We start from the raw sequence: 16,618 nt of genomic DNA, 5'->3' as shown, positions 1-16,618 counted from the left end.
ACATGCATGCTGGAGGACACCTCCTTTTCTATATTCGTGTTTGGGGTGTATATGCATGCACGAGTGAAAGGAGCCGACTTGAAAGAACCCGCATCAAACTGGGGCTGTCAACTTGAATCATTTTGGCTGGAAGAAAGTGAAAATTTGACCACTAAATCTTGTTGGTCCGACAAAATAACTACCATTTTCACCAAACCACCAATTCCTCAACACTCAAGACAGGTCTGGTGCCAAATTTGCCCAAATGAAGGAAGCCGATAAATTAATGCCCCAAAACAAGAAATATCAATTGATTAAATTACAACTCTAAACTCTCAAACACCACATTACTCGAGATATCTGGATATCTAATTGTCTAGTGTGAACGGATTCTATCCACTTGGAACAAAAAGAGCAGGCGCTTCAAAAAACATCATCGGGTTCATCAGCCATGGAACTCCGTAGGCCCCAAAAACCCAAGCACATAGCTATTGTCTGCATCCTGCAAAATTTAAATAAACTTGCTATTGACAATGTATTCAGGTCCAACATCACTATGATTGATGATGCATCAAATCAAAAAGTAAGCTAAACAAACAATCAAAGATGGTCTCAACTAAATTTATAGCAAAGTCGCACCAGCAAACAGGATTACCGGTGTACCAAGGAGAACTTGTTTAACGAGTTTGTCTCAGGCCTTGTTGGACCTAATAACTGCTACTAGATTATCCTGCCTAAGTAATTATCAAATGTTGGGTCATCAAGATTTACCATGAAGCAATCATGGATGATACTGCAATTTTCTTCAATTGACAACTACTCTTTCTATAAGACATTGCTTAGGTTTATTTCAGCTTTCCGCCTTTCCTCCATTGCATACTGTCTATTTCTATATGAATACATGATATTATTATTCTATCTCATGCCTTCATCTACATGCATTTAAAACTATCATTCTACACGACTAACAAAGCATACCTTGTACATTCCCACAAAGAAAACAGGCCCGGCCCAGAAAATATACTCTGTTGACTCTACTTGTCAGGATGCCCCCTCTTAGCCTTGCGACGGGAGTGGTTGGAACGAACAGGTTTCTTTGCCTTCTTGCTACATAGGTAAGGTTGTGGAAACATAACGAAGTCAACAAAGGCATCTCCACCAAGCAAACAGACAAAACAGAGAAAAAAGAAACTCTCTTTGAACAGAATAACCAGTTAAAAAACTAACCAGAAAATGGCTGAACATATTCTGGACAAAATGATGATTGGAAGGGCCAACAAAGCAGAGGCCTGCAGTAATCAGTGACCAATTATAATCAGCTCTAAAGTACACACCACATAATTTCAATTCACCAGAAAATGCTCAATTGAGAAAAATTATCACATAGTGGCAGCAAACACATACCGCGAACCACACTAACTCTTTAGTTGCAAGTGGTCTTGTCAACTCATTTTTTTCCAGCATTTCTTGCACATTACCTTGGACCTTAAAAAAATGATAAGAAAATGAGTTTACAATAGAACCAAATCATTCATTTAGCACAACATATACATCTTCTGCATCCAATAGCAAACAACATGCGAGAATAACCACCCAAAAATTATTTACACCAATCCCTTACTCCAAATTTCACTCTATTTGCACTGTACAAAGATTAATACACTGCAAAACTTGTAAAGATGATAACATCAATCAACGGGCTCTTGTCAAAATTTAGTGGTGTGAGTTACTTGACTGTGACAGTTTGACACAAAAGTTAAGCTAGATGTTCTACTATATGTATAATTGTGTTGCCTAATCAACTAAAAAATACGCCAACAAGCTGCCATTATTTTTGTGCACGAAAAATGTTTTCTGATGTCTCACAGTTGTCCAAAACCATTTATGTTTTTGAGAAGGTAAAAGATGAGACAGAGATTACAGGGAACCACAGAGGCCAACAAGCTTTTCCTTTCTTTGAAAAAACAACACAAGCAAGAATGCATGAACACTTCAAAATTTAGGATAAATAAAAATAAGAAATAAAAACAAAAAAAAAAATACTCATACCTGATGATGGTATGTGGAAGCAGATTCTAAGAACTTCCCATAAGCATGAACTATCTCTTTCGCATAGGGCTTCAAAACTGCACGTGCTTTATCAACGTGAGGCTTTGTCGCAGTGGCAACTTGATCAATATATGGCTTACCAAATTTCTTAGCTTCCTGCAGTCAAATGAAGTGAGCTTCAGAAGGAGAGCTACTGAAGCAGATAATAAAAAACAAAAATACCAAAAATACACCTGAAAGTAAGGATCCACTACTTCTTGTACTCCAACAACACGGGGAGTTATTGCAGCCTTCGAAGCCTTGTACACTTCAATTGTTTTGGTGGTTAGAGATTGCACATGTGGTTCAACTTGTGTTTTCATCACCAAAAATTGCTCCTTCATAGCAGGGATCCATTTCTTGAAGAAACAAGAGGATGAGACTTGAGAAGCATACAATAATTATAAAATTAATCAACAATGAATGAACACAGAAACGGGAGAAAAATCAAAATCAAAACAAAAATAAAATAAGCAACAGAGAGTATTCCTGATACACATTAATTGTTTTTAAGTCAAATTAAAATATTATCGACGTATGACAATTAAAAAAGGGCATGATTAATCAGGCAAAACTACAAAAGTGATATAGGATCCTGGTTTTACATTATCTCATCCAACAAGGAATTAATATGGAAAAAAAAAACAGTAAACTGGGTCCAAACCCATAACATTAGACAGGTGAAATATTGACTGAATTCAGAGAGTCGTAGAGAATAAGAGCCTACAATTTTAATAGTTTCCATGTGCGGCTTAGCCCACTTCTCAGCTTGAGCCTTCTTTTCCAGGGCCTATATCACATTAGTGATAGCATTCCATAAGATATAATAATATAATACGAACAAACAGCAACATGTTTTAAGTAATTGACTGCTTCAGCAGGTAAGTTACTGAAAAGAATAACCATTGTGAGGCAAGGTAAGGAAGGATAATACCTTCTCATATGCCAAATCCATTGCAGGCTTTCCATGCTCATTCCAATGAGTTTCCAGGAAGGACTGCAAGAAAATAATTACTTCAAAGCCCATGAAAGAAAAGAGTATGATTTAAGATCCACACATGCTACTAACTTTACCTGACAATAAATCAAATGAAATGCAAGCCAAGGAGGAAACCATGCACGATGAACCTGATCATGAATTGCATCAGCCTTGAGACCAAATTAAGTCTCAAAACACAAAATTATATATTCAACAAAATAACAGTACTAACATATGAAATGTTGGGCGTCAAAGAACCTAAGCAATTCCTAGTCACTATTCTAATAAATTTAAAAAAGCCAACGAAAAACAATACCAAATTTAAGGGGTAATGCAATGTCCACCAGTATCACATTCTGTCTCACACTTGTGCAATAAACAACATGTCTGGTTTTTTATTCAACGACTAATTATCAACAGTTGACATCCTTTTGTTGAGCTTTCCCATATTCTCATTTGGATAAGACAAATACAAAAGTTTAGGCGCTCATTACCGAGACTAATAACTCGCAATTGTCATAAAAGGGATAGAGTGGCACAAAAGAGAGTTTGAAAGACCTATCAGAATGTCTAACAACCCATTTTGCACCTAAACTACATCCCAAAAGAAATAATAAAGCATTTGGGGGCAATAATGCAATATAATTTTATTTTCAGCCCAGAAATGGTTAAATAGCAAGCAATTGAGAAACTTTTTCCCTGGAAAAATGATTCAATCTAAGTCAGCCATCAAATAGACAAATACAAAGTCCATTTAATTGAACTTGAATACGTGCTAGAGAAGAAAGACCAAAAGCATGACAAATTGATGAAAGAATACATTACCTCTGTCAATTCTCTACTTTTCAAAGTGGCCTCCAGCTTTGCCTTCATCATCTCTTCCTAAAAATTAGGGAAGTAGAAACAAAACATGAAAGAAGAATCCAGCATGAGAACCATAGCATCATAAAAGCTTAGTAAACAACAATCATACCTCCGCAACTTTAAGAGCACGCTCTGTCTTCTGGATTTTGCTCTTCTGCTCATCATTAATCTTTTGAAGCTGTGAAAAATGAATTACCTTATCAGTCATCCAACAAGAAGATAAAGCAACTCCCAAGTTGTTTGGATTAATATGTCTGCAACTTAACCAAAGTTAAAGGAAAGAAAGGAAACAATATGATTAGAGAAACACATTGCAACAACCAAATTACCAACAGTATGTCTACGAAGTTCCATATAAACGTCGCAGCAAACACAGCAATCAGAGCACGTCTCCTTAGTTGCAACGCAGCCAGGGCACCAACATCGTATCCCCTCAAAAATACTTTTTAAAAAACCCTCTTGAAAATAGTAAATATTAAAAATAAAAGCATGCGTAATTAGAAAACTTAACAAAATGTTGGAACCTAAGAAACCAACAGCAAAGCTATTCAAGGACATTCCACACCAATTGTAATAATAAATACTCCAAATTAACATGGAGTACAATGCCTTCAATAAAATTTTCTCTTCCCTTAACAAATAACATATAGACAACACAAAACATAAGAATAAAATATTCAAAGACTCTATTATTGTCGGAATGTTAATGCAAATGAATCACCAAAATATGCTTGTATATTCGTGTGCATGAGCATCTTTAAAATAGAAGAAAGCTCTCACAATATTACATATAATATTCACAATTTCAACAGGGACATGGAGGGGAAAAAAAACTATCAGTAGTTTTACTGGCTAATGACAAGTGGGACTTCAAACTTCAAACTTAAAAGAGTAAAACAGTATGGTGAAAGAATAGAGGAGTTAAGATAATAAAATCCTCCAAAAGGAAACTTACATTCTCTAGTTTTGAATTAAGTTCCTTCACTTTCTTTTCTGCTTCACTAGCCCGGGCTTTCAAGATATCTTTATCCTTTTCTTGTGTTTCCCATTCCTTTTCCAGTTCACCAACCTGTATAGAGCAGCACAACTAAGATTTAATAATTTCCAAAGGAAATAGTTTACTAGGGAATGTTTTATCTAAACCTGCTTTTCCAGTTCATCTACACGAGCATGAGCCTTTCCAACCTGCTCTGCCACATCAATCTTTCTCTTTTTCTGCAAACAAAACACAGTAAAAGCAAGTATAACATTTATCTTGACACGATTCTCATTAATTTAAATATTGAACAGACTAACAGAGTGTAAAAATAAACCTGAAGGGACAATACTTCACTCTGCAAAGATGCAATGCTATCAGACTTCTCTTGAATGACTTTCTCCTTCTGTGATATCAAATCGTCCTTGGTTTTCAATTCTTGAGATTTTCCCTCATTGTGAGACTCTTCATCAGTGGAAAGAAGTGTTAAAATTTAGACACAAAAAATTCATTCCACAACAACATCATCAACACTTGTCTTGAAAATAAAATAAAAGAAGACTCGTGCCAACATAAAAAATTTAAAGCCAGAAATCCCTTTCTCCACTATGGTTATAGTTATTATCTTTTTATTTGAAACATACATAATCCTCGTTGTTCAAGAGCTGATGGACCTTAAATTAGCAAATATTCTCAAAATCCTAATTTAGCAATAAGTCATCCTCTACTCTGATGCCTATTGCCTTGTACGTTACTAAAAAAAAAGCACTATTGGCATCCAATTAATCAAAAAGAAACCGAAACTAAGATAATTATACCCGCAAATATCAAACTAGGCTGATCTAATTGACTAAAAAATTTTGTAGACATAATTTCCCAAGAACCAAGTAGATTTCAACAAAAAAAGAAAAGAAAAAGAAACTAACCAAGTTGGTGGATCTTAGAGTTGAGTTGGTCAATTTCGAACTTCAAGGCGGACGAATCAGAGCGGCCCGATCCGACGACATCGCCTCCAGCTTCAATTGAGAAGTCGGCCCTAATACTGGTGCAAATTAGGGCAAACAAAAGCCACAGAAGAGCGAGGTTTAAGGGCGTCATAGAAGTCGATGAGGCACCAAAACTCAAAAAGCGGTGAGCTAGTGAGAGAGAGAAAGGGATTGAAGAGAAGAGTCAGTAGACGGCAGGAAGATGCTCGTTGTTCGTCTCTACAGTACCAACACATAGACGTTAGTGCATCGGAACCCGATTTACTCGAGGAAATAAGTATTATTTTAATATAATCTGAATCTGAATCTGTGGTCGTACGGGGGAGGGTAAAATTTTCAAAACAAATACTATATATTAAAAATGAGTAAACGAAAAATCAAGTGTTTCTTGGCTCTACTTATATAATTTATTTATGGTTACGAGTCCAAAATTATCGTCAAATTATATTTGCGTTAATTATGCAGTTTAACCTTGCAAAGTCAACGAAAGACAACTGTTGCTGTATTTCTTAGGCTTTTAAAGCAATATATATATATATATATATATATAATAATTCTTCTATGTGAACAAAAAATGTGAACCTATTTTTCAATCATAAATGTGATGGGTCCCACAGAAAATTTATCATCTCCATTTTTGTTTTATTTTATTACAACCATTAGATTTTAAGTTCACAAAATTGATTCACGCTTTTGATTCAGATAGGAGAATTATTATATACTAGTTGCATGCCCGCGCTTCGCGCGGCACATATTTTGATTGGAAAATTGAGATGTGTGGAAGTTTTTCGATATTTTGTTAACATGAAGAGCAGTAGAGCTTTAATTGTAGAAAATAGAGATGATTGTGAGATGAAGATAAAATATGTACAATACTTTTTTAATTTGCGAAGAAAAAAATTTTCTAATAGGGTGTAAGAAATTTGATGCATAAGGAATAAGTATGCTAAGAGTTTATCAATTTTTATTTGCGTCGCTAGTATTTACAAAGTGTTATAGGTCACCAAAGACATGTTTATGAGACAATATTGTATGGTTAGTACAACAATCTCTACAAAGTGACATTTAATATCGAGAAGTACAATGTAGCATAAGTAGTATTTTTGAAATGATATTTTTGGAATAAAATTCTTAATATTTTTAGAATAAGATTTTTTAATTTATATTTTTGAAATGTTATGTATGACTGGTAGATTTGTGCCTATAATCACTTTGACCTTCAACAACTCATTGAATTCTACCGTGCTTTCCTATCACCACTTACATGTTCCAATATCAAATGGGCTTAATTTACTTACACATTAGAACAATATAGCATGAGAAAAGCCTCTCATGTTGTATATGTTGCAATCCAAACAGACTACTAAACCTGACCAAACTCTAAACATGCACAATACATCAACTAAATACTACAAAAACACACAAAATACGTCAAAAACACACAAAAATTCCCACAAAATGATGGTAATCAATGCCAAAAACACACAAAATATTTTCAAACTAAATACTACAAATGAATTTCATTAATTGAGTAATATCAAAAGACTCTCATAATTAGCAATACATGACCTTTGAGAAACCAAAACAACATCAAACCACTCCTATGAAACATTAAATTCCCATACAATTCAATATAATTTTAAAATTATTTGAATACTATTAACTGTATGAGTGTGGTTGTGGGTCCTAAAGTGTATGAATGTAGTTGTGGGTATTAAAGTTTTGCAATATATTTATGTGTGTGGTTGTGGTTCTTAAAGTTTTCTAATATATTTTAAAATTTTATTTTGTCTATGTAGACTTTTTTGTAAAGACGTCCACGTGGCACCTTGAATTAAGGAGAAGCCTTGTGGATCCTTAGTTATATATATATAAATTGATGATTTATGTGTGTGGTTGTGGTTCTTAGTGTGGTTGTGGTTCTTAAAGTTTTTAATATATTTTAAAATTTTCTTTTGTCTATGTAGACTTTTTTGTAAAGACGTCCACGTGGCACCTTGAATTAAGGAGAAGCCTTGTGGATCCTTAGTTATATATATATAAATTGATGATGATATATATATGTATATATATCGACTGCTCCATTGAATCGGTACAAGTATCAGGGACTGGGAGGAACAAGGCCAAAAAAAAAAAAAAACAAAATACATTATTTACGCCTCACTTCCTCAGTACACCACTGTGGAGTGTGGATGTGAAGTATACCGTATCCTCGACGCGACGCGCTCTATGGAGAAGCAACTTTAGCGAATTTCGGTAGGTCCTTCTAATACTTGAACTCTGTAATTTTGCAAGTTTTTTGCTTTCTCATTCGAATTTTGCTTCTTTTTTTCTGGATCCAATTTCAGGTAGATTTCGATTTTTCCGAACTGTTTGCGTGAACTTCTCTCTCTGTTTAGTATTAGTTTCTACATCATTAATACTGATCAAGTTACGGCAACGATAGAAAACCCAACCCAGAGTAATTTTTCATTATTAAATTGTTTTGTTTTAGTTTCGTACTTTCATCTGCTTACTCGTTTTATAGAAAACCCTGAGAGGTCGACATTGTTAAATCGTTTAGTTTATATCCATCTGAAATTCAGGCAACCACACAGCATATGCAGATGCATGAGGCCTTCTGCTGAATCTGTGGGAGGGTGAGTTCATTCGGAACCTACCCTTTTGTTTTTTTTCCATGTTGAGGAGTTTTGCTTGTAGTTCATCATTGTTGAGTTGCTGAATTGCTGATTCACCTACCAGAGACATCAATAACGGACCAGTAGTAAATTCACAGTGGATTTTTGATACACCAGTCCATTCTGATACGGAGGTCAAGCTGCGGCAGCTCTTACTTGAGCTGGGGAATGAGAATAAAATCCTTGGGGTCCAGGTTTTGCAAATACTATTCCACTTGTAACCTATAATACCTTGATATCTAAATCATCTCCTTTTGACTATTATTCATTGATTCTTTTTGGTAACAAAAATAAAAACAAAGTCAATTATTTGCTTATTCGGGTGAGTCGATGACTTCTCCTACTCTATAGGTATGTGCCTACAAAGATGGAGAGGTCATAATTGATACGGCCGCTGGGGCGCTTGGCGGAGATGATCCTCGTCCAGTTCAGCCGGACAGCTTGTTTTCTGTTTTCTCGGTGACGAAGGGTATCACAGCAGGAATGCTGCATTGGCTGGTTGATAACGGGTATGCAATCTCTTAATATCTGTGCAAGTGAAACATATTTTAATTTTTTTTCCCATAAATGTCTGTCCCTGCTGTATGCTCAAGAAAAACTATTCATTTCAGTTTTATGTCACCAAACCCCAACTACACGTTGTTTGTGCACAGATTGGTTTGAATGGTCAGTGTCTCATTCTGAAACTTACCAAAGTCTGTATATCAAACACAGATTTAAATCTTCTGGATGGATCAAATTTGAATCTGTGCACAGATTGTTTTTACTGGCAGCGTACTGATCCATCCAGTGGAAGAGAATGTTCATTTGGATAGTGATTTTTCCAGAAGGAAAAGGATGATCAAATGTTAGAAACTTTTGCTTTATATCAGTTGTTGAATAATGCGATATAGTATAATTTACTAATTTAGTGCATGCCTATGCATCTCTCTGTTTCTACAATTTCACCTCAATTTTAAATGAGCAACTCTTTGCAGACATATATTGCAGATGTAACATGAAGTTGGGTTTTCGTTGACATTTTATCTGCTAATATTTTGGATTATTTCTGCATGTAAGAGAGAGAAATTATAGTAATGATTTAAAGATAAACATGGTATGAAGCTCTTCACCAGTTTTAGGTATGCAAAGTTAAATGCATTGGCGCTAACCAAAATCGCTTGCCATCCTCAAGTGACCATTCTTGTGAGATATCATTTGTGTTGAAAGATGTAAAATCTTATGGTTGCTTAGTTTTTCTGCATCACATTACCATATTATCCTGCAGAAAACTCAAGCTCGATGAAAATGTCGCTAATATTTGGCCAGAGTTTGGGACAAATGGAAAAGATCGTATAAAGGTTTTGACATTTACCTCCTATGCAAGCATACCCTTTCTTTTACGTTATGGATTAATTGAGAATGTGGTCCGTTGTTGTCTATCCTTTGTCTTTATTTTAGGTCCATCATGTGCTTAATCATACATCTGGCCTGCACAATGCCTTGGCAGACCTTAGACAGGAAAATCCTTTGCTAATGTGTGACTGGGATGAATGTTTGAAACGGATTGCTATGTCGGCACCTGAAACTGAGCCTGGTCAGAAGCAATTATATCACTATATTTCTTTTGGTTGGCTCTGTGGCGGAATAATTGAGGTATTGTCTCTTCACTTGCATTACCTACCAAAATATTTGTGGAACTAGTCAAATGGGGTCAGCAGATCAGGGAAAGGGGTTTAAAACGAGGTAATACTTAATAGGAGTCAAATCTTTATTAGCTTTCTAGCTTCATTGATTACCACGAAATATGTACACGTGAATACATGTTGATGCTGAAAAGGACTAAAACTTCATGGAAATTATTATCATAAAGGAATACTTGATGGATCAATATGTTTCCAATATGAAAATGAACAGGAAAAAAGAGAGTAAAAATCGAAAAAAAAAAAAAATTGAGGGAGAGAAAGAAAGTACGATCAGTTCCTAAAGCAAATGACTGCAGTTCTCTGTCATTCTCTATGTCCCACTCTTTCATATGCTAAGGAGGTTTGAAATGAAACAGCGTGCATCGGGAAAGAAATTTCAGGAAATCCTTGAAGAAGCATTTATTCATCCCCTCAAAATTGAAGGCGAGCTCTATGTTGGAATTCCTCCAGGTACAAATGACTTTCATTTCTTAACTTAATTGTTTCTTAATTTTTGGTTGGCTGTCAAAAAAAGGACAATTGGAGAAAAGGCCGGTTCTTTCAAGTAGATTATTAGTTAATACTATGTTCTTCATTTACTTGTAATTGGTATAATTATTTTGTACTTGCTTCAATTATTTGGCCTTGTCAAGCTTTTCTTGCCTTTCTCAACAGGTGTCAAGTCTCGACTTGCAGAGCTGACTCTAGATACAAGTGATCTCAGAGAAATCTCAGCCGTCAGTAGTCGTGTTGACTTGCCTTCTACCTTCCAGCCAAGCAACATGGCCAAATTGGCAGCTACCATGCCAGCTTTATTTAACATGCTTGACATTCGCCGTGCCATAATTCCTGCTGCAAATGGTCATTGCTCGGCCCGTGCTCTAGCTCGCTACTATGCAACCCTTGCTACTGGAGGTGTTATCCCACCACCGCATTCCTCTTCATCCAGGCCGCCACTTGGAAGCCATCCCCATATTCCTGACTTTCCTAGGGGCAATAATTCTAGTGAATGTGACAACATCACTAGTAACGGTATTCCTCAAAATAAGGACGTCAGCAAGATTTTTAGTGACCTTAAAGTCCATGATACATTCATGGGTGTGGGAGAGTATAGGAATCTGGTGCTGCCCAATGGGAAATTTGGACTTGGCTTTAGAAGGTTTAGTTCCAACGATGGATCCTTTACGTGCTTTGGGCACTCTGGCTCGGGTGGATCCACCGGTTTTTGTGATATAAGAAACAGGTTTGCTATTGCAGTTACACTAAACAAAATGTCATTTGGAGATGTGACTCGAAAGATTGTCCAGCTCGTATGTTCAGAGCTAAATATTCCATCGCCAGATGAGTTCTCAGGACCCAACTGAGAAGTCAAATTCGGGGAAACCTCTAATTAACTGAGGATGATAGACATTTTCTGATTCAGGTGTTGTGTGTAAAATAATTCAGACTTGGTGATGCCGGATGCTCATGTCATGTCTCACCTTATCCTCTAGTGGAAATGCTGTAAATCAAATTATGTAATGTTATACATTATCACTTCTTTCATCTCCTCCACTTAGTTACATCCCATTATCCACCTATACGTTTTACTTCCCCTGTGGGTGTGAGGTGCGAATTAGCTACCAAGCCCCACCCCCACCCCAACGTTTGTACCACAACACAAAAAGTCTACTACTCTTCTTCCTCAAAATGGAACATGCGCCTTTGCTTTGCTTTGCTTTGCTTCATTTCCTCAGTCAAGAATACATGGAACGACATACGTCTGCATTTGCAAAATAGATATGCAAGATCATAAACTTCTACCACCACAATATCAATATCCTGTATGGCTGTATCCATAAAATGCATACGAGCCTTGAGCACCGGGCAACCTTTATTAGGTTGCTCAGATATCCATGGAATTCTTAGGATACTAAAAATCGAACGCAACTAAATAAGGTCTCATAAGGTAATGTAATCAAGTCCTGAGGGAACTAAAACGACATCAAGGAACAAAATAAAACAGCAATTAAGAGTAAGAGAAGTAAAATTCCAACAAAAAATATATATTTTAGGAACAACATTTCACACCATAATCTTGGCAGACCTGACAAAGAGGCTGTCCACGACCTTGCCCATGTTGTCAATGGTTTCTAGAGTCGCAGGGTAAATAGCATCTGTCTTAGGGTCATCGAATATGATTAAGCATCCAGCACCCTGATCCAATGTCCCAGCAAACTTCTTGTCGAGAATCATCTGCGACAACTTCTTCTCCACATGATCAGCAGGCAGCTCAATGAGCTCAGCAATATGCGCAATTTCAACTCTGGAGAAGGGTTCAATTAACCTGCAAAGGTTTTGCTCCAGAAGAGTGTCATACAGAGATGAGAGGTGCCTGTGGACAATTGGATCTTCCTCCAACTGTCCTTTATAGTCTCGCAGGGCAGTTTCAAATGCCTTCAAGGATCGCTTTGAGTGGGCATCAGCAACAGCCTTCATAGCATCTAAATCTGGCCCAACATACTGCAGACCAGCTTTTGAAGAAATAATTCCAGCAACATCATCAGCTTGGCTCACCATGATCTTGCACAGTAACATGTATTTAAGGCTAAAAACTGCTCGAGGGTCTTCTAAAGCATTAAAAGACTCAAATGCTTCAAAGAAATAGCTATAAGCAGTTTTGTAATCCTTCTCTTCTGCATGAAGAATCCCACTCTGCAGATCTATGGTGCCTTGTTGAGCAGGAGGCACATATATAGCATTCGCAGCTGTCCGGGCCGCTGTGAGGGCTGCTTTTGCCTTTGGAAGATTTCTCAATGAAAAATGCAGCTTACTCTCTAACAGATCTATATCCACCAGCAGTAGCTTGTCATCTAATCTCCTCACCTCCTTGACCAAGCTAGTAACAAGGGCCAAAGCTTCTGAATATTCCTTATTTTCCATCAAAAGAGCAGCAAGCCTTGCCTCCACTCGCTGCCTAAGGAATGTGCGTTTTTCAGCACGGGTCCACTGCACCATTTCTTTGCAGAGGGTAATTTGAAGATCAGAAGTTCCAGGTACTTTTGCCACAGCATCAATGATTCCCCTGACTATTTTGGCTGTTTTAGCCTTGGGGATCAAATTAAAGAAGGGTCTCAAATGAGTGAGAAGGCTACGAAGATCCTCGGCTCTGTTTTCTTGCCTGAGAAGATCAGAAAGGTTTGTGATTGCCTGCTCCTTTATGCGAAGAGCTTCTGGAGAAGAGGAAGGGTTCGCAAGTATATGGTAAAGAATTGAAATAGACTCCGATGGATCTTTAGCTTCCCAAGCCAGAGCAATGGACTCTGTTGTTGCAGGAAGATAGGATGAAGACATGATTGCCACTAAGCGAAAACAACTCCTAAAAGAGAGGAGTTCCCAATTATTTTATCTTCAGAAATATTAGAAACAAAGACTATGCTATACCTAGATAAGTGAAATAAAGAGCTGCCCTCCCCACCTTGCCTTGCAGTAGTAAAGTTCAAAAGGAAAACAATACTAGTACTATACTGGAAACCAAAACATATTGAAAGGCAAAGGCATGGTTATACTCAACATACACAAAGGAAACATTAAATTATCAATAAAAGGATGAAATATGCATCCGGCCAGAAACAAACAATTCAAACACAACAATCATACTAACCTTTTTTTATAAGAATCATGCTAGAGATAGAATCATAGAAATGAAATGTCCTAATATTTTTTACCAAATTCAGGAGAAAAATGTTAAACCAATGGCAACAAAGCTGGACTGCATGACTCATAAATTTTATTTCAGGCATGCTGATATCATATACAGAGTGAACCCATTGGTAGTCATCATAAAACAAAACCCGATAGCAATATTCACTAGGGAAGCACACCTTATGCTTTCAGTAAATAATACTTGAAACTTGCACCAAAAATATCAACACCTATCCCATGACCGCACCAATCTTTAATAGCTTTAACCTTCTCTGATTCCAAGTTGATATAAGCCAACTTTTTTGAAGTTTTTTCTACGATTAGTAGGAGCTTGTTGAAGCCCAAACACAACAAGTCCCACATCTAAAGAATAGAATGAAGTTGTGTGGTTTATAAGGTGTTGGATGGGCCTAGTCTCATGAGCCATTGACTTTTGAGATAGTGGGCTTCCATCCAATATCAAGTAAACCCATGTTAGGCCCATGTAATATGGGTTTACCCCCGGTCCAAATTCCCAACAGAGCTAATAATAGACAGTACTTTATGGGTGAAAAAAGCATAGTAGCATTTAGGCAATTACGGTTCTCATATGTGGGTAGAAGTACAGACATAAGTTGGAGAAACAAAAAAGAAAGAATTGTTGCTGTACAGCAACCAGTGACGTGAACAAATTATTTTGGGTTCTTGATTTGTACGTAAGAGGATTATGGAGAGGAAAATTAAGGAACAAAGAATAATGCACATAGAATCTCACCAAGAAGAAAATTAGATGGAATAATGCTTACAAAGAGAACTTAATCATAAGACTTTTTACTTGTGTTATTTCCTATTAGAGGGTCCCTCATATAGAGAATCAGCTCCTAGTTCCCCATAGAAAAGCTGAAATACTAACAAAGACTTGCATTCATTGAAAAAAAGAGATTCACTTCCAAACCAAACAAAAAACAGACTTCTCGCCCAAAAAAGTTAAGGAAAATGAAAATGAGAACAAAAATGAAAACAACAACAGAAACAGAAATAATTTTGCAGAATTCCTGGTTATAGATTAGGCAACAAACTCTATCTGTAACCAACAGAATTCAGTCAAATCCTATTACAGCGAGCTAATGAGGAACAAACACCATTGTGGCAACCCAAATTTTCAATGACTAAAGATTTGGAAGGCCAAAAGCCCTCCAAAAATAACCTTCTTCAGCTGGGAAGCAGTGTGGACCAGAATCCTCACTACAGATAACCTTCAGAAGTGAGGTTTTGGTTTGGCCAAAAGGTGCTCTCTCGGTAAAGCTGAGGAGGAATCTATCAGCCACATCTTGTTCCACTGTAATTGGACTAGGAAAATATGGAAGGTGATTTGGAACTTCATGGGTGTTAGTTGGGTAGTGAATCCAAACATTGGTTCAGAGTTGATAGCATGGGCCTTTTAATTGAAAAGACACAGAAATTGAAAATTCCTCATTGCATTCCTCCTCTAGCTACCTCCTCTGATTAGTTTGACTAGAGAAAAACTTTTCTTATTCAATCTAAAGGGGGAAATGGCAAGGATAACAGAAAGGTATTCCAAACACCTCTTCACCTACTCAAGAGTATAATTATACCCATTCTCAAACATTCTCAAACCTTGAATGTAAAGATCAATATTTCGTTTAGAAAACATATCAACGAGAAATTTGTGAGAAATAAATCTTTCGGCAAATCACATACCAATAACTGCGCAAGCAATAGAAACGAAACTGAACGACCTACAGCGTCAATTATAAAGAGTTCCGCTACTCTTTTTCATTGATCATTGCTTAAAAAAAAGTAAACGAACAAGTAACTGCCAAACCCTAACAGCAGACTGAGAAATCGAAGCCGCTAATGAACCTGCAATCTTAAAAGAAAAAAAAATCAACCGAGAATGAAGGGACTGTAGTAGCTTACGTTAGAGAATTAGAGAATGAGAAGATATCGAACAACAGCGAAGACGAGTCGAAGAAAAGGGAGGTTATCGAAGCTTTTCCTCTCGATCTCGAAGACCAATTTCTTTCTTTCGTCCTCACTCCTCTCCTTTGCTATTTATTTATTGGGTTAATATAACTCGTGCCCACAAAAAGATGATATGTGTTCTAAATTTCTAATTTGGTAACTCAATCTTCAATTGTTTCAAATTAATCCCCCACAATTCAATCTGTTTCAATTAAATCATTAGAATAGAATTAGATAATTTCAATCAATCAATCTATTGAGGTGACAGGTGACCATTAAACAATTATTCTGTGGAAAATCATATCAAGGTGGACATTACTACATTTTTATTGAAAAAGTTTGCAAGTGGTCCAATGATTAGTACACCTGTAATGGTAAAATCACAACCCCATAATTTAAAATTAAAAATTTAAAAATTAAAAATTAAAATAATGAAATGCTTTCCTTCCTTTCATGTGTAAAAGACGAGAACGACACTCAAAAGTCGAACAATCGAGAAGGAACCAGTTCAACAACGAATGCGATGGTGGATTCAGCGGCGTTGGCCGACGAGCTGGCGGTGAAAGCAGTACATAAGAGGGGAGGCGGCTCTGAGGGACTAGGGTTTGAGAAAAAAAAAAATGAAGGATTAGGTTTAGGGATTTTCAGATTTTTTTTGAAATAATCAATCTTGATGGTTATAACATCGACTCAGCGGAACTAACATCTAAACCGCCCGCGCTCTGCCCGCACTCAATAAAGATTCCAGGCTTCAA

At 36.6% G+C, this 16,618-nt stretch overlaps 3 protein-coding genes across 5 annotated transcripts; 1 reads left to right on the top strand and 2 right to left on the bottom strand.

Annotated features, from left to right (window-relative positions):
• Positions 1 to 78: 78 nt before the first annotated feature.
• LOC119997278 (sodium channel and clathrin linker 1-like) lies at positions 79 to 6,198 on the bottom strand. 2 transcript variants are annotated; one of them, XM_038844181.1, is made up of 15 exons: positions 5,813 to 6,197; positions 5,224 to 5,351; positions 5,054 to 5,125; positions 4,866 to 4,979; positions 4,020 to 4,088; positions 3,872 to 3,928; positions 3,142 to 3,195; positions 3,002 to 3,064; positions 2,795 to 2,857; positions 2,262 to 2,426; positions 2,029 to 2,184; positions 1,384 to 1,464; positions 1,207 to 1,268; positions 958 to 1,086; positions 79 to 481 (listed from the first exon to the last, which is right to left on the bottom strand). In XM_038844181.1, the coding sequence occupies exons 1-14, from the start codon at positions 5,982 to 5,984 to the stop codon at positions 1,014 to 1,016; spliced, it is 1,329 nt and encodes a 442-aa protein (XP_038700109.1). In that variant the 5' UTR covers positions 5,985 to 6,197; the 3' UTR covers positions 79 to 481; positions 958 to 1,013. The 2 variants fall into 2 exon arrangements, with proteins under 2 accessions (XP_038700109.1, XP_038700110.1); XM_038844182.1 differs by lacking the exon at positions 3,142 to 3,195 and having other exon boundaries at positions 5,813 to 6,198.
• Positions 6,199 to 8,163: 1,965 nt separating this feature from the next.
• On the top strand, positions 8,164 to 11,759 carry LOC119996251 (beta-lactamase domain-containing protein 2-like). The gene is made up of 8 exons (XM_038842816.1): positions 8,164 to 8,220; positions 8,458 to 8,511; positions 8,615 to 8,744; positions 8,902 to 9,059; positions 9,818 to 9,890; positions 9,991 to 10,185; positions 10,592 to 10,685; positions 10,890 to 11,759. Exons 2-8 carry the CDS (start codon positions 8,483 to 8,485, stop codon positions 11,576 to 11,578), a joined length of 1,368 nt encoding a protein of 455 aa, XP_038698744.1. The 5' UTR covers positions 8,164 to 8,220; positions 8,458 to 8,482; the 3' UTR covers positions 11,579 to 11,759.
• Positions 11,760 to 12,069: 310 nt separating this feature from the next.
• LOC119996252 (26S proteasome non-ATPase regulatory subunit 11 homolog) lies at positions 12,070 to 15,943 on the bottom strand. Of its 2 annotated transcripts, none has more exons than XM_038842817.1 (2): positions 15,819 to 15,943; positions 12,070 to 13,572 (listed from the first exon to the last, which is right to left on the bottom strand). In XM_038842817.1, exon 2 carries the CDS (start codon positions 13,545 to 13,547, stop codon positions 12,279 to 12,281), a length of 1,269 nt encoding a protein of 422 aa, XP_038698745.1. In that variant the 5' UTR covers positions 13,548 to 13,572; positions 15,819 to 15,943; the 3' UTR covers positions 12,070 to 12,278. The 2 variants fall into 2 exon arrangements, with proteins under 2 accessions (XP_038698745.1, XP_038698746.1); XM_038842818.1 differs by lacking the exon at positions 15,819 to 15,943 and adding an exon at positions 15,600 to 15,807.
• Positions 15,944 to 16,618: the final 675 nt, after the last annotated feature.

The sequence above is a fragment of the Tripterygium wilfordii genome, chromosome 4, assembly GCF_013401445.1.
Source record: "Tripterygium wilfordii isolate XIE 37 chromosome 4, ASM1340144v1, whole genome shotgun sequence".
Lineage (NCBI taxonomy): Eukaryota > Viridiplantae > Streptophyta > Magnoliopsida > Celastrales > Celastraceae > Tripterygium > Tripterygium wilfordii.
Note: the sequence above shows the minus strand (reverse complement) of the source record. Positions and strands in the feature narration are given on the sequence as shown.